Here is a 15,692-nt window from a genome sequence, read left to right as displayed (position 1 = left end):
ACGATAAAATGTTTACTGTCAGACAAACCTCACCACAGAGTTTATACCTTACACAAGCTCATCCTAATTAAAAGGTAGCTTATAAAACTCAAGCCCAACATGCGCTGTCTCTCTCCCGTAATATTTAACTTGTCTGACAAACGTTTCAGAGCTATTTATTCTCTGTTAGATAATATTCTGTTATATAATAACATAAAACACCTTCAGTTTCCTGTATCTGCTCTTGTAGAGAATAATTATTACTCTGTCTTTGTATCTATACGCTTATTTTTACAATATGTTTTGATGCTCAGGGGGTGCTTTTTATGTTTTTCTCAGATGATTCTCCTAAAATTCCTGAGGAGAAATAAGAATGACCCAAATAATTCACTAGTTGTCATCCAGGATAGAGCAATAAAATGAATATAGAGCAGCTCGGCTCGTTCAATGAGAAATGTTTGAGTTCATATTGAGATCTTTTACTTTTCATTGCTGACTTTGACTTTTCTCAGGAACTCTTCATTTGCTCTCTATTCATTTCCATTGCTGTCTAGGAGAAAAATTTTATGTGTGATTTTTCTTTTTGTGAACATTTTTGTTCACTTTTTAAATGCCAAATCATCATCAATAATGCATCTTCACATCAAAAATTTCTCTTTCTTTTTTAAGTAATTATCAGAATCCGCCTAGTTAGGAGTTTGATTAGAGATCAAGGAAGTGATGTTGGGATTACTGCATACATTGTTTCTGCTCCTTGTCTGACTGCCTCTAACACATTTAAAAGTAGAAAAAAGGGTTTATCGTTAAAAGCTTTCCCACAATTCGAATGGTTCTCCCGTTAGATTAAGTCATATTTCTTATTTTAGTGGCCATTAGGTGGCTAGATAAGGCAGTAATTTAGACGTATCCCTCCCAGAACGTTTCTCTAATGTTCCTGCGTTCTTTTTTATCACAGCTGCTGCCGCATGTTTCTGTTACCTTTCAATGCACCATATTTTTCACATGCAAGCAAGAATGCAGGTTATATTTAAACGCTTTCTCTCTGTGTCTCTAGTGAAGAGCATTCACTGCGCTACTGAGTTTGAGGATTTCTTCGGGAAGCGTAAATTGGTGGACAGTGAAAGTCATGTGGTCAGCATTGCCGAATACCTCCAGAGAGGAGACACAGCCATCATCTACCCCGAGGCACCAGAGGAACTCTCCCGATCCCGCCTCGCCACGCCCGAAGCCAACGGACATGAGGAGAACGGTGAGAATGCGGGACAGCTGTTGCTGCCATCTGATTGGCTGGATGCCGGAGTGTTTACCTTTAGAGCGAGGTGCAGCTGTCCGAGTGGTGAAATCATAAACTCTAAATTTCCCGTCCCGAGGGGGGCAGCCGGGGGCATTAAGGCGCATACCTCTCTTATGAAGAACGTGTGAAAAATTAGACGTGCGAGCCACCAGAAGCGATTACAACAGAGAGAACACAACTGGCCCCAAACACCATCAGCAATCGCACTGTGTTTAAGTTTAAACCAGTGTAAACAACTGCTTTTAGCCAGTTAGGGTTAGCAGCAGTTTATTCCAAAACAGTCCAAAAAAGTCAAGGTTAATTCTGTGTTTACCATCTGGTTCTGCTTCAAGACATTGCTTAACATTGGATATCAAGTGGCGACAACAAAAGTATAAAAAAACTGCACAAAATATTGTCTAAATTTAATGTTACCATAAACTGCGTAGAACCAACAATGTGCAAAATATAAGAATGTTTTTAAATGAATGTTTCTACAGAGCAGGGTGGCCGAAACAGCAGCAGTTATTGGCCAATGCCAATCATCTTATAATTGGCCGAATATAATCCAAATTAATTGGCCTGGCTGACATATCTGTCTATCACTAGTACATTCTCATATAAAGGGTGGAAAATAGTGTGTTATATTCCTTCCATCACATAAAGCCCATGAGCGAAACTCAGCAAATTGTGTGAATTTGAGTGCACTTACTGCGTGTGTTCATGCATTGGCGTGAGTGTGTGTATGGGTGGCAGTGCCAACTTTGACGACGGCACACAGTGGAGCAGATTGTACAGATACCTCCTCATACCACCCTGGGCACAGAGCCCATTCGCTGCCATTGATTTGCTGACCTTTTGGCCCGCTGCCCCTCTCTCTCTGCTGCAGACCTGCCACCTGGAACTCCAGATGCTTTCGCCCAACTGTTGACCTGCCCCTACTGCGACCGGGGTTACAAACGCTTGACTTCCCTAAAGGAACACATCAAGTACCGGCACGAGAAAAACGAGGAGAACTTCGCCTGCCCTCTGTGTAGCTACACGTTTGGTTACCGCACTCAGCTGGAGAGACATATGGCCACACACAAGCCAGGACGAGATCAGGTGAGCCGCACTTCCTCTCTCCCTCTCTCTCCCTCGCTCTAGCTCTATATCTAATGTGCTGTATTTCCTCTGAGAAAAGATATCATTTTGATTGGCAATCATTATTAATTTTTCATGGCATTTTGAAGATGCAGATCTTTTAATGGTTATAGCCTTAATTGAGGTCTAAATGGTTTTTTGATGGCCTTCTCTGATATGATTCTGCAGTCTTATATTCACGATCGAATGACTATGTTAATTTCCAATTTAGAAATTGTATCCGCTCTTTAGGTTTTCTTTTTTATGTTCTTTAAGAATCAGTTTCTCCGCAGTGACAGAGTAACACATCATAATTTCCATGTGCGTAAATGATAAATGTAAGTCAAGCACTCAGCGTTTTATCTCTTAACAATCTGTTGCAGCATTATTTACACACATTTTATGAGTTGTTGTGGCTGTCGTGTCAAATGTAAGATGCATCCCCCCGTGTAAACAGGTAGATAGGCTGGGTAGAGATAAAGCAGGTCTATGTAAAACAATCTCTTTGTGGATCTCTCCAGAGACTAAGCTACTTAAAACTTATCTTCACAACTCAAAGCGTAGTGTGACATCAGAACCACTCCTGTAATCATCTGAGATGAGGTACAGCAGCTCTTTTATCTCTCAGACATGACGTTCTTACTAGAACAGAATGATTTGATACACGATGAGCTGCCAACTTCTTCACCTGATGCCACGGGCCGCTCAAAACATGAACAGATGGCCCATTCTGCACCCGTGACCTCTCTAATCCACAAATTACTTCCTATTTGTTGGTCTTTGTTTGTGTGCTTCATCTTGAAAGACTTTCCTGTTGAAAATCTGCTGTTGTCTAAAAATCTGAAAGCCATTGAAATCAGTCCGTGATGTTCAGGAGATACAGTAGAGTGCTCTACATGCGTACGAGAGTATGGTCTACTTTTACTTGCTAAGCACAATAATATGCAAATACCCAATCAAATGCTCCGCCCACATCGTGCTTGACACACTTAGCGCAAGAGTATCACACCGGGTGGAAAAATCCCTCTCCTCTCGCTGCTGCCAGTCACAATTAAACCGACAGAGTGACTGTATCATATCGAGGGCGATGGCAGGACTAAAACCTGCCTCCATCCTCAGAGGGAAGGTGGGGGGCGTAAAGCAGCTGTTGCTGTTTGTTTATGCGACTCAGCAACATATGAGCGAATGGTGGGGTCCCTCCCCGCCGTGGGCCGCACGGCTCCCCGCTTGATGTTTGAAGGTTGCCGCTGTTTGAACAATCCTCCCTGTGTCCTGTGCTTTATGCCATCTGTCTCCAGCGGAATGCGGGCCTCTCTCTCCCCACCAGTTGTCGGAGCCGATCATGGGCGGCGCTCACAGGCCTTTTGTGTTCCTCTGCCCGTTCGACATACTCACCTCCCACTCTGAATTAATTGTGCTCGCCTGGTGCGCTCTCTGCTTCTCCGCACTGACGCCCGTATTGTTGTTGTTGTTATTGTTATTATATTTTGATTTTCGAGGCTCTGCTTTGAATTGCAAATGCGAGGGGTGCAGCGCTCATGTTCTACCTTTGAACAGCAAATGAAGTGCCTGCCTACGAGCCGCATTCACGCATTATTAAAGAGACGTTTGAAGCCTTTAAACAGTCTACAAATTTGCGTCCAATTATGAAATTGCAACATTTATGTGAGCCCACCTTTTTGCGTAATGAACTCTTTGCTCAGGTATCTGAAGGATGTGTTGGTTAAATATGCAAGATTTATTTGGAACGATTATGCTAAATTAGATGAAGTGGATCATTTCTGCTTCCCTAATGAGGAAAAAAGTCTTGAAAATAGGATTCTTTTTGTTCTTTTTTTTCGCTGCCAATGCAGCGTTTCTGGCTCTAGAGTCAGGAAATGAAAAGGTATGAATTCCTCTGTTATCGCTGCTCAAATGCACCCAACCAAAGCAAGATGATGCTTTACAACGGGAGCCATTTGGCCCGTCATGAAATTATTCACTGAAATCTTGCCTGTTGTGTGTGATTGTGTGTTTGTGCAAGAGAAGCTCATGTGAATATTTTCTCATCCACAGCACCAGATTCTCAACCAGGGTTCTGGCAACCGCAAGTTCAAATGCACTGAATGTGGCAAGGCCTTCAAATACAAACACCATCTAAAGGAGCACCTGCGGATACACAGTGGTACGTCCTTTTCTTTCTTTCATTACCTGTTAGCCTTAGTTCAGAATGTTTCTGATTCTACATCAGAATGAATTGGTTCTCCCAGCCAACTCTTCATGAGCAGTTTTGTTAGATGACAAGAGGGTACATACTCTCACTCACTTCTTGATGTGATCAAATTCTTTGTCTTTCTTCACTGTAGGTGAGAAGCCATATGAATGTCCAAACTGTAAGAAGAGATTCTCACACTCCGGGTCCTACAGTTCACACATAAGCAGCAAGAAATGCATCGGACTGATCGCCATCAACGGCAGAGTGAGGAACAACCTGAAGACGGGTTCATCTCCAACCTCTGCATCTTCCTCCCCTACAAACACTGCCATTTCACAGCTACGACACAAACTGGAGAATGGCAAACCACTCGGCCTGCAAGACCAGTCCAACCACCTCAACATCAAATCTGAACCACTGGACTTCAACGACTATAAGCTGATGATGGCCTCCCATGGCTACGGTACGGGCAGCCCTTTCCTGAATGGTGGTGTTAGGGGAGGCAGCCCACTGGGTTTTCATAACTCCCAGAGTCCCCTTCAGCACCTGGGAATGGGTATGGAGGCGCAAATGCTGGGATACCCATCACTGGGAAACAACCTGAGCGAGGTACAGAAGGTCCTGCAGATCGTGGACAACACAGTTTGTCGACAAAAGATGGACTGCAAGCCAGAGGAGATCTCCAAGTTGAAGGCGTACATGAAGGAGTTGGGTTCCCACATAGAGGAACAGAAGCAAGGACTCACCTCTCCCGGTGGACCCCAGAACTCTCTTCCACTCATCAGCCACAACGGTGCCACCAAGAGCATCATAGACTACACGCTTGAGAAGGTCAACGAAGCCAAAGCCTGCCTTCAGAGCTTGACTACGGACTCTAAGAGGCAAATTAGCAATATCAAGAAAGAGAAGGCAAATCATATGCTAGATATAGGTATAGAGGACAAAACGCATGAGAATAATAATCTAATGTTTACACCGTTTTCCTGCCAGTATTGCAAAGAGACCTTTCCCGGTCCCATTCCCCTGCACCAGCACGAGCGTTACCTTTGCAAGATGAACGAGGAGATAAAGGCAGTGCTTCAGCCCGCTCAGAATGCCACGACCAACAAAGCCGGCTTTTTTGCTGAAAAACATGGCCTTTTGCACCCCTCCGTCATCCCTGATAAGGGCGTCAACGGCCCGATCAGCCCCTACAAGGACCACATGTCAGTGCTGAAAGCTTATTTTGCCATGAACATGGACCCCAACTCAGAAGAACTACTGAAAATCTCCATAGCAGTCGGCCTTCCACAGGAGTTCGTGAAAGAGTGGTTTGAGCAAAGGAAAGTCTTTCAGTATGCTAATTCCAGGACTCCTCCTTTAGAGAGGAACCATGTGGAGTCCGGCCATCCTCACACACCCACTAAAGACTCTTTAGGAATTCGGTCTCCAATGTCCCTGGTCAAAGGTACTGACCGCATCACATCCCCCTCCATCCCTGAGCTTCATAACAACATTAACAACTGCGACACCCCACTCAGGCTCTCCAAAAACTCCCAGTTCTCCAACCACAAGCAGCTGGGGGATAAGCTGGACCACTCTAGAAGCAACACCCCATCTCCTCTTAACTTGTCGTCCGCCTCCTCCAAAAACTCCCACACTAGCTCTTACACACCCAACAGCTTCACCTCCGAGGACCTGCAGGCCGAACCTCTTGACCTCTCGTTGCCAAAGCTCATGAAGGAGCCAAAGCACATCTTGACTGTGAAAAGCCGACCCAAGCTCAGCAGCACCCCTACTGACCATAACCACGTCGTGACGCCCCGCGAGCATGCGGACGAGCCGCTCAACTTGGCTTATCTCTCTAAGAAAGAGTTTGGCAGCCCCAATGCAAACAGCAATCTGGACAAAAGCTCGAGCCCCTTGTTTGGTCTGAACCCCTTCGCTGCCAAACCCCTGTACACCTCCTTGCCGCCCCAAAGCGCATTTCCACCCCCTACGTTCATGCCCCCGGTGCAAGCCAGTCTCCCGGGGCTGAGACCCTACCCCAGCCTCGACCAGATAAGCTTCTTGCCGCACATGGCCTACACATACGCGGCAGGGGCGGCCAGCTTTGCCGAGATGCAGCAGAGGAGAAAATACCAGCGGAAGCCAGGGTTCCAGGTAAATAACGGACTCGCTCTTTCATAAACCCTCAGGCCTTGTGTTTCTTTTTTCTAGCCCTCTGGTGAGTGGCGCTCGGCTTCATTCAGACACTAATTAAAAGCCACTCAGAGAGAGAGAGGGGAGCTCACCTCACGCCCAGCGGCAGATGAGGCAGTGAGAGAGAACCGTGGTTTCTGTGGTAGACGTCAATGCCTCTAGTGCCGTACGCCGGATCTTTTAGTGGTGACGGTTATGTTGCCAGCCCTCGAGTGGCTCGTTCAAGATACGGAGAGCAGGAAATGTCAAAGAGGCAGGTGTTCAGAGGACTAGTGTAGATGTGCCTGTGGCACTGCTGCTCTTTTTCCCATTTCAGGTGTGAGACAAATCAGAGACATAGAGAGTCAGTGAACCTAAGACATATCTCTTTATTTCTACCCCCTTTTTTTCATTTTGCTCCTTTTCCTCCTTTATATTTCTACAGCAAGAAAAGCTCAAATGAGTTTGAGCATAAAGATTAATAATGCACACTCCCCATGTTCATTACAGCTCAGCGCTGAGGGCTGTTTAACATCGGGGAAACCATTCTGATAAAAAAGTATTAATAATGTTTCCTATTCTAAGTTATTAAATTAGATTTTAAAAATACAGCTAAGGGCATTTAGCTCAAATTGATTGCGGAACGATAGCGCAGAGCTTTTTAAAAGAGAGTGCGCGGAAGTATTGTCAGTCCAGAGCCGGCTGTCCTTAATGAGGGCATCGTCGCTGCAGTTTTGGCCATTTTGTGCCCCTCTTGATTTAATCATTACCGTTTGAAATTAGAGGACTGTGGCAATATTCCCTACTAAGACTCTCTTCTTATTATTAGCTTCTAATGTAATAATATTTTTTCCCCATTAATTTAAGTTTAAGCCTATCGGGGTAATCTCTGCTCAGATAAATACTGTGCTAACACCCTTTCATGTATGAAATTAAACCAAATTTGAATGCAAATATATGGAATAAGGTGTGATTAAGAAGAGAGAAAGGCCTCATTTGCAATATCCTGCCTTTACATGTTTTTTCTTTTCTTTTTTTTTCAGGTCACAAACATTTTAATGTTTAATTCTTAAGACTGCTACCCCAGTTTTAGCTGAGAAATGCATATCATTCTTATTTAAATGTTAAATATTAATCATTTTATGTAAAAAAAAAAAAAAAAAATATATATATATATATAAGATAATGAAATAAATAGATAGATTAAACAAGTAAGTTCTCTGTTGATCTGTTCTGTCGTTTAAAAATCATTTATTTTATTTTATCATATAATAGATTTCCAGAAAAATATTACAGTTTAATATGAACAGTTTTCATTAGAAATAATCATTAAAAATACAAATAAATTATATCATTCGATCATGTTGTATATTATATTATATTATATTATATTAGTTGATTCTGACAGCAGCAGTTTTCATGTTTGTTGTATTTTAATGCTTATTCATTTGTGATTGCTGTTTTTATTATTGTTGCACCATAGATTGAACCGTATCGTGTGATGACAATAACAATAATAATGAACTCAAGGCGCTGACGATCGCTGTCTCTTTCCAGAGCGAGCTTCTTGACGGGCCGGCAGATTATCTGAGCAGTCTAGATGATATGGCCGACCCTGAGGCCTGTCTGTCCAGGAAGAAGATTAAGAAAACAGAAAGTGGTATGTACGCGTGTGACCTTTGCGACAAAACATTCCAGAAGAGCAGTTCCCTCCTCAGACACAAATATGAACACACAGGTATATATACTGTTCTAGACACCATCATTTAATAACTGTCTGTCTAACTCCAGAATATTCACGCTGCTTCTTGCTTTCTTTCTTTCGCTCTGTCTTTTTTCCACTACCTTAATCATGTTTTATTTTTTCCCTTTTTAAGTAAAAACTAACATGTTTCTCTCCTGTTGACAGTCAGTGAGAGTATTTGTAAATGTAATTAATGTGGCAAAACATGACACTGACTTTACACTAAATTAACATAATTTAATAAAAAAAAATATACAGTTAGAAAAAACAAACAAAGAAACAAAAAGCTGGACTGAATAATCTCTGGAATTGAAGCTGGTTGAATGTCTGGGAGTCACAAACCTTCACTCTCAGTAGAGGCTACATTCACAACACACTTTTTTCTTTCTTTTTTCTTTTTCTCCATGACACGATTTTTGGATGGCTGTATGAACAGGAAAAATTGCATTCCATATGTGGAATAAATTGGTAGTGCTTTTGCAAAATGACTTCAATGTGAACATTTAAAAAAATGCTTTTTATGTCAGTCTAGCTTGACACATATACTTGTGTGCTTGATTTACACAACATCAATACAATCATTTACAAATGTATGCACTATGTTAAGTTTTACACAGAAAAGTGCAACAATATATTTGATTAAATTTTTTTAAGTCTATAAATTGTCACACTTTCTTTGAACAGTGGCAGCAGAAATATACACAGATTTGTGCAGTAGATCAGGATTGGTGCTTTGGTTTGCGGTGTGAATGTAGCCTGACACCACGTCTACATCGAAAGTGACTGATACAGCAATCTTTTTTCATTCAAAATGCATATTTTCCAAATTTAAATTATTTTCAACAGAAATCCATTTGTATAAAAACTGATTTTCGCATGGGTTAAAAAAAAAAAAAAAAAATCGCTGTAGATCTGGTGTTACAGTCACAATCTCTTCCAGAGAGCGGCCAGTGTGAATAAAAGAAATATAAGTGCATTAGAGGAGGAGAGTAACTGCACACACACACACACACACACACACACACACACACACACACACACACACACACAGTTTCTTTCTCTTGCATCACCGTTTACAGTCAGTCTGGAAGGACATGGGAATGAATCCATTGACGTGAATACATCTGTTTCCCCTCTCTCTCTCTCTCTCTCTCTCTCTCTCTCTGCGAGTGGGTGATCATGTTTTGCGGCGGTGCGTTCCTGTGCTGTTTGCGGTCAGCTCTTGTCCAGCTGCATGTGTCGCAGTGCAAATGTGAGGTTCAGACTGGGCGATAAAGCTAAAACAATTATATTGCAGTATTATTATATTCAGTATGCATTTTGATATTTAAGTATTTGCTCTTTCTTTTGATTTCAGTAAGAGGAACCATCATAAAAGGATCAATTTTAAATGTTTAATGCAAGCGGTAAATTGCTGAAAATCGAGTTAAAATAATCAAGGCATGTTTTCACACTGTTTTCACTAAGCACAGGCAAGAACCAAATTTAATTTTAATTTATATACATTAATATAACAATTCATAAAAATAATAAACCTTTTTTTTATATTTGAAAAATGCTAAGGGAGTGTTTCTGAATCAGTTCATTTGCATTAATTACAATTCAAAGAAATAATGCATATTTCATATATTTAAAGAAATGTAATGTTCAAATAGGAAGTGCATTAAAATATATACAGTTGCTTAAATTTATATCGCCTGCAAAGCCATTGCACTGCAAAAAAATGATGTTTTCCTTTGATTTAAGATATTTAATCTGACCACATTAGTTCTTGTTTTAAGCACAAACAAATCTTTTTTTTTTCTTTTTTTCTCCAGAAAACTAGTCTTAATATCTTCAGTCATTTTTCTTCTCCAGTAAATGTATCTTGATTTAAGAATGTTTAGATATTTGTGCTGGAAAGAACAGAGGAAGAACATCATTTTTTTCAGTGAACTGTCACATTATTTCAGAAGATCTCCTACATTTTTTAAAATATTTTCCCTGTATTTAGTTTAATGCTCAAAAAAAAAAAAAAAAAAAAAAAAAAAAAAATCAATTAAAAGAAATAAATCACCTGAAAATTAAAATTCACTCATAATAATTAACCCATATGACTTTATTTCAGAAATTCCTCAAAATATGATCAAATCAATGATAAACATTCTTAAATTGACACATTTATTTGAAAAGCAAAATGAATTAGGATGTTAAGTCTTGATTTCTGAATAGAATTATCGAAATTAAATGACTTTACACTTAAAACAAGAACAAATATCTGCCAATGAGGTCAGAAAAATAATTCTCTTTAAATGAAGTTTATTTTTCTGACTCCACTCACAGATATTTTTTCTTCTTTCAAGCACAAAGTCACACAAGTTTTTTTTTTTTTTTTTTTTTCCTTCAGAAAACAATACTTGATATCCAAAGTCCGAAATACTGAGGAAGAACACAATTTTTTTGCAGTGCACAAATACTCAATATACGACTAGTTCAGACACAGCCTCAACGTGCACATCTTCATGTGTCACAAATGAATGTTTTATTACGGGGCAACAACATTTACCTCTACAGGTGACAAAAACCTCTACAAAAACACAGAGCATAGCGCATGTTGAATGTCAATCAATTAAAAATAAAAAATCTATTAGTATGAATAGTTATTTTTACAATCAAGTTAAACAAACAAACAAAAAAAGCAAAAGTAGCTGTAAATGATGCACAAATACTCTAGCATGTAAACATTCGGCTAAAACACATTTTATTCTGCCCGGTCATCATGTTAATTTATACAGTTCTCAACTGTTCTCCATCACAGAAATCTCTTCATATGATCTGAGAGCGTGAACACAGATATCTGACAGGGACAGGTCACTACAGCGTCCACAGAGACACTCCACTGGCCTAGAAGACAATATGATGGAATACATCAGATATTACATAAACCCCAGCAATTACATATCTGGGGCATTTTTGTCACTTTCCTTTTAGCCTCGAGCAAGCGTTAATTTCTGACCGCGGTGTCTCCCCTCGCTCTTTCCCTCTTTCCTTCACGCCGTATCTCTCTCTTCTCAGCTCTTTTCTCATGACGTCAGGTCGCGGCACGTCACCTCACGCCGTCTCTGTCGCCAAGATATAAGAGTTACGCAGCAGGAAACCACGTTTGTTTGTTTGTTCCTGCGCCGCGGCTCTGTGTTTGTTTGGTTTGCGATGGTTTATTTATGTTGCAGTGTTGTAGCGCCGCGGCCCTGCGCCGCTTCACGCTTCACTTCTGTGAGGGAATGTTACAGAGTAAATACACAGAGACGGCGGCGCGTCGAGCAGAACTGCAACCAGAGAAGGCAAACATTCATAACACTGAACTGCATCGGATTATTTTGGCTTGTTTTTCATCTGAGCCGTTTATTTGATGTTTGTTTGGGTTAGCGTGAGGACGTGTGTGTGCGCTCACTCACGCCGCGTGTTCTGTCGTTGTGTGTCTCCGCAGGTAAACGGCCGCACCAGTGTCAGATCTGCAAGAAAGCCTTCAAACACAAGCACCACCTGATCGAACACAGCCGCCTGCACTCCGGAGAAAAGCCCTACCAGTGCGACAAATGCGGCAAGCGCTTCTCGCACTCGGGCTCGTACTCGCAGCACATGAACCACAGATACTCGTACTGCAAGAGAGAGGCCGAGGAGCGGGAGGCGGCCGAGCGGGAAGCCCGGGAAAAGGGTCACCTGGAGCCCACGGAGCTGCTGCTGAACCGGGCCTACCTGCAGGGCATCGCTCCGCCCGGATACCTGGAGCACCCGGAGAGAGAGCCCATCCTCCGGGACGGCCTGAACGGGAGCATACGGGAGCGTCTGAAGGAGGTGGAGGGAGCGTTCGTGAAGATGGGCCGGCGGGACGACGAGTTCGAGGAGGAGGAAGAGGAGAGCGAAAACAAAAGCATGGACACGGACGCCGACACCATGAGGGACGAGGAGGAGAACGGCGAGCACTCCATGGACGAGAGCTCCGTGGACGGGAAAACCGAATCCAAGTCGGATCACGAGGACGGCGTGTAGTCCGTCCGTTCGTTCGGGGGACGGGTGTGTACGAAGCTGCATTATGCAAAAATGAAGAAGAAAAAAAAGGAAAATAAAATAAATGAAGTTTTAAAAATTGTACAGTATTAAGGCCTAAAATATGTGTGGTGCTACCATCCTAAAATCATGTGTTCCATAGTATTTATAGCACAAACTAGTAACTTGTACAAAAATTGCACTCTGCTTCTATAATCACTACGAGAAGGATGAAATTATTTGCGATGTATATTTATACAGTGTTAAAAAAGCGGTTTCTGCCCTCGCCACACACTTTTAGGCCTGGTCACCTGATTCATGTGAAGGACCGTGACAGTATTCCGTTTGTTGGAGTCTTAAAGAGACTGTTTGGAGAGAGAACGGAGGGACGAAGCCTTCGGAAGGTTGTTGCCTTATATGCAAACCTGTTAATCAGCGCGTTTCAAAGTGCCAACCCTGTTCAGTGTTAGAGGAGAGCGGCTCTCTCTCTCTCCGAACGAATCCGACGCTCAGCACGTTCGCTCCGTTCGCACAGCAGCTCTTTCGTTTACAACGACCTTTGTGCAATTTCGTTCTCAGTATTACACCAAACCGGTTTGCAATGACAGAATTGCATCCTTTTATTTGTAGGTTTAAATAACATCTTATTTATGTGGCCCATTTTGTATCTCCTGATTTTATTTATTTCATACTGTACAGTACAGTATTATAGTTCTTCAATAAATAGATCTATTTTAGTAAAATGGAACCTGGAGTTGATGAGAGCATTTATTGTGTTTAAAACATTAATTGTGAAATGCAAATTTCATTTTTTTTTTTTTTGTTTTTGTTTTTTGTTTTTTTGTTTTCCTTTTATTTTCCAGTCACTGGAAATTCCAAAATTTGGGAACTTTTGATACAATCTTGTGAGAACACTGTATTTTCAACTGCGAAACAGAAAAGAGATCCACTTTCATGTGTTTTTGAAGTGGAATAGGGACAGTTGAAATTAATGTATGATATCATGACTGAAAACACACCAATCTTTCCTGAAATGTCTTTGTAAGAGTATTATGGACTTTTTAATTTGTAATTTCTCTTGGAAATGACCATGCTCAAATAAAAGTAGCCAAATTAAAGAACTTTTCAAGAACGAGTGTGAGTGAGTGTGAGCAGATGGATTGAAGTCTCATGCGTGGTCCGTATATTCATGTGTTTTTGTTTTAGAGGACACCATTATAATCTCGCCGCTTTGACTTCATGAGCGCGGCGGAAATTTCACCTTTCAGAGGTGATTCACAGGCTCCGTCATTAGATATTCCTACAACTTCACAGCCGATGAAGGCCAGGCAGGTTTTCAATGAACTCTTCAAATAAAGAGCAGAGAACCTGTCGAACAAAGAGACAGAGAGAGAGAGAGAGAGAGAGAGAGAGAGACAGCTTAAAGTGTCTTGAGCGTTTCTACAGCATATGCATATGAAAGAACAGATCAAACACTCTCTCTCTCTCTCACACACACACACACACACACACACACACACACTGAAGACGATCCATATCTCTCCTGACCGCACCTGATCAATTGAGTTTGCAAATGACAAAAAAGGACTAAAAAGTCTGCTGAAGATGAAGATGCCACATCACAACGGCTTTCATCTCTTCAGTTTTCACTTCTGCTCTTTATTGACTGTTTTATAATGTTGCCAAACGCTTGAGGTTTAAACAAAGAGAACCAACCAAATTAAAATAATGATAATAATAATATTAATAGTTAGTACTTATTATTTTTATACGTTAAAAATGACATGCATAGATCAGAATGTGGCTAATGGTCACAGTTTTCAGTGAATTTTTATTTTTATTTTATACATATATAAACATAAATCAATTTAAACATAAACATAAGTCTTGACTGCAAAAAAAATAAAAAATTAAACTGCTGGACATTTCCAGAATTATTACTCATTGAAAATGTACTTAAAAAAAAAAAAAAAAAAAAAAACACTGATAAAAAGAAAAAGATCAAATGAAATAAGACTTGACAGCTCGCCCTGCTCTCCCACATACAGTATATTTGCATTAAACTATATAATTAGGATACAAAAAAAGCTTTTGTGCCTCAGGTTATAGTTCAGTATGACATATTTGGTGTTCATAGAATAATTCTCATTAGTTCATTATAATTCAGTGATTCACAAGAAAAAGGTCAAAAGGTCAGTAATATCCTCCAGTTCCTATATTTGTGTAGAACAGCTTTTCACTGATGACTCTTTTTTTCAGTTGTGTGTTTTTGTTATTTTCACGTTTGACGTCTGTATAATATTCACTTCACATTCATGTGATGAAGCAGCAGACACACACACACACACACACACACACACACACACACACACACACACACACACACACACACACACACACTTTAACCATTCAGTGTGTGATGTTACATCCAAACCACTGTGAGTGACGACCTTTGACCCTTACCCATATATATTTAATTTTTTAAGATTTATTTTTTATTACAAATTTGAACTCAGGTCTTTCATATCAGAGCTGTTGACTCTGACAACACTTACCTATAATTTTATATGACTGTATGTCATTGTGTTATTTATTAATGACAACATGGATTGAAAGCGGCTGATGAGAGAGGTCAAACAACATAATTCATGCATCACACTGTTAATAAATAGAGCTATTACAAATGAAAGGCCTTCATAATTCTGTGAATCACTCAAATATAACGACCCTGAACAGTCACACAGCCGCTCTGCTGTTGTTACAGTGTGTGTGTGTGTGTGTGTGTGTTTTGGCGGGTGTGTTGGTATGTTTGGAGTTTGTGCTGTCTGATGATTCACTGCTGCTCTTTCAGCGACTGTACGGAGAGGCAGACAGCACTATTTCTCCCTGTCTCTCTCTCTGTCTGTCTCTCTCATGAGCTCATATTGCTGTTGGCTCCTCGTTCCCTCAAACATCTTTCTCCTGCACGGCTTAAATCTTCCATTGCGAAAACAAACGCCACTCTCACAGATAATATAACAGCTCACACACACACACACACACACACACACACACACACACACACACACACACACACACACACACACACAGAGTATAACTGAGCTTTTTTTATTTATTTATTTATTTTTTTTGTAATAATTATACTGTACATAAAAAAGGTTTAAAAAAAAAAAGGTTATTTTCATTCAAAAATT

At 40.8% G+C, this 15,692-nt stretch overlaps 1 protein-coding gene across 4 annotated transcripts in view; it reads left to right on the top strand.

Moving 5' to 3' along the window:
* The window catches only part of zeb2b (zinc finger E-box binding homeobox 2b), a 62,844-nt gene extending 49,210 nt beyond the window's left edge, over window positions 1-13,634 (top strand). For 3 of the 4 annotated variants that reach the window (XM_051897386.1, XM_051897385.1, XM_051897387.1), the window contains 6 exons: window positions 1,034-1,228; window positions 2,142-2,356; window positions 4,430-4,538; window positions 4,720-6,710; window positions 8,286-8,466; window positions 11,939-13,634. In XM_051897386.1, coding sequence (XP_051753346.1) covers window positions 1,034-1,228; window positions 2,142-2,356; window positions 4,430-4,538; window positions 4,720-6,710; window positions 8,286-8,466; window positions 11,939-12,501 — 3,254 coding nt within the window. In that variant the 3' untranslated portion in view covers window positions 12,502-13,634. The remainder of the gene's footprint in view (window positions 1-1,033; window positions 1,229-2,141; window positions 2,357-4,429; window positions 4,539-4,719; window positions 6,711-8,285; window positions 8,467-11,938) is intronic. The other variant, XM_051897388.1, reaches the window with a different exon arrangement.
* The last annotated feature ends 2,058 nt before the right edge of the window (window positions 13,635-15,692 follow it).

Source organism: Ctenopharyngodon idella, chromosome 6 (genome assembly GCF_019924925.1).
Source record: "Ctenopharyngodon idella isolate HZGC_01 chromosome 6, HZGC01, whole genome shotgun sequence".
Lineage (NCBI taxonomy): Eukaryota > Metazoa > Chordata > Actinopteri > Cypriniformes > Xenocyprididae > Ctenopharyngodon > Ctenopharyngodon idella.
This window is presented reverse-complemented; position numbering and strand designations above follow the sequence as displayed.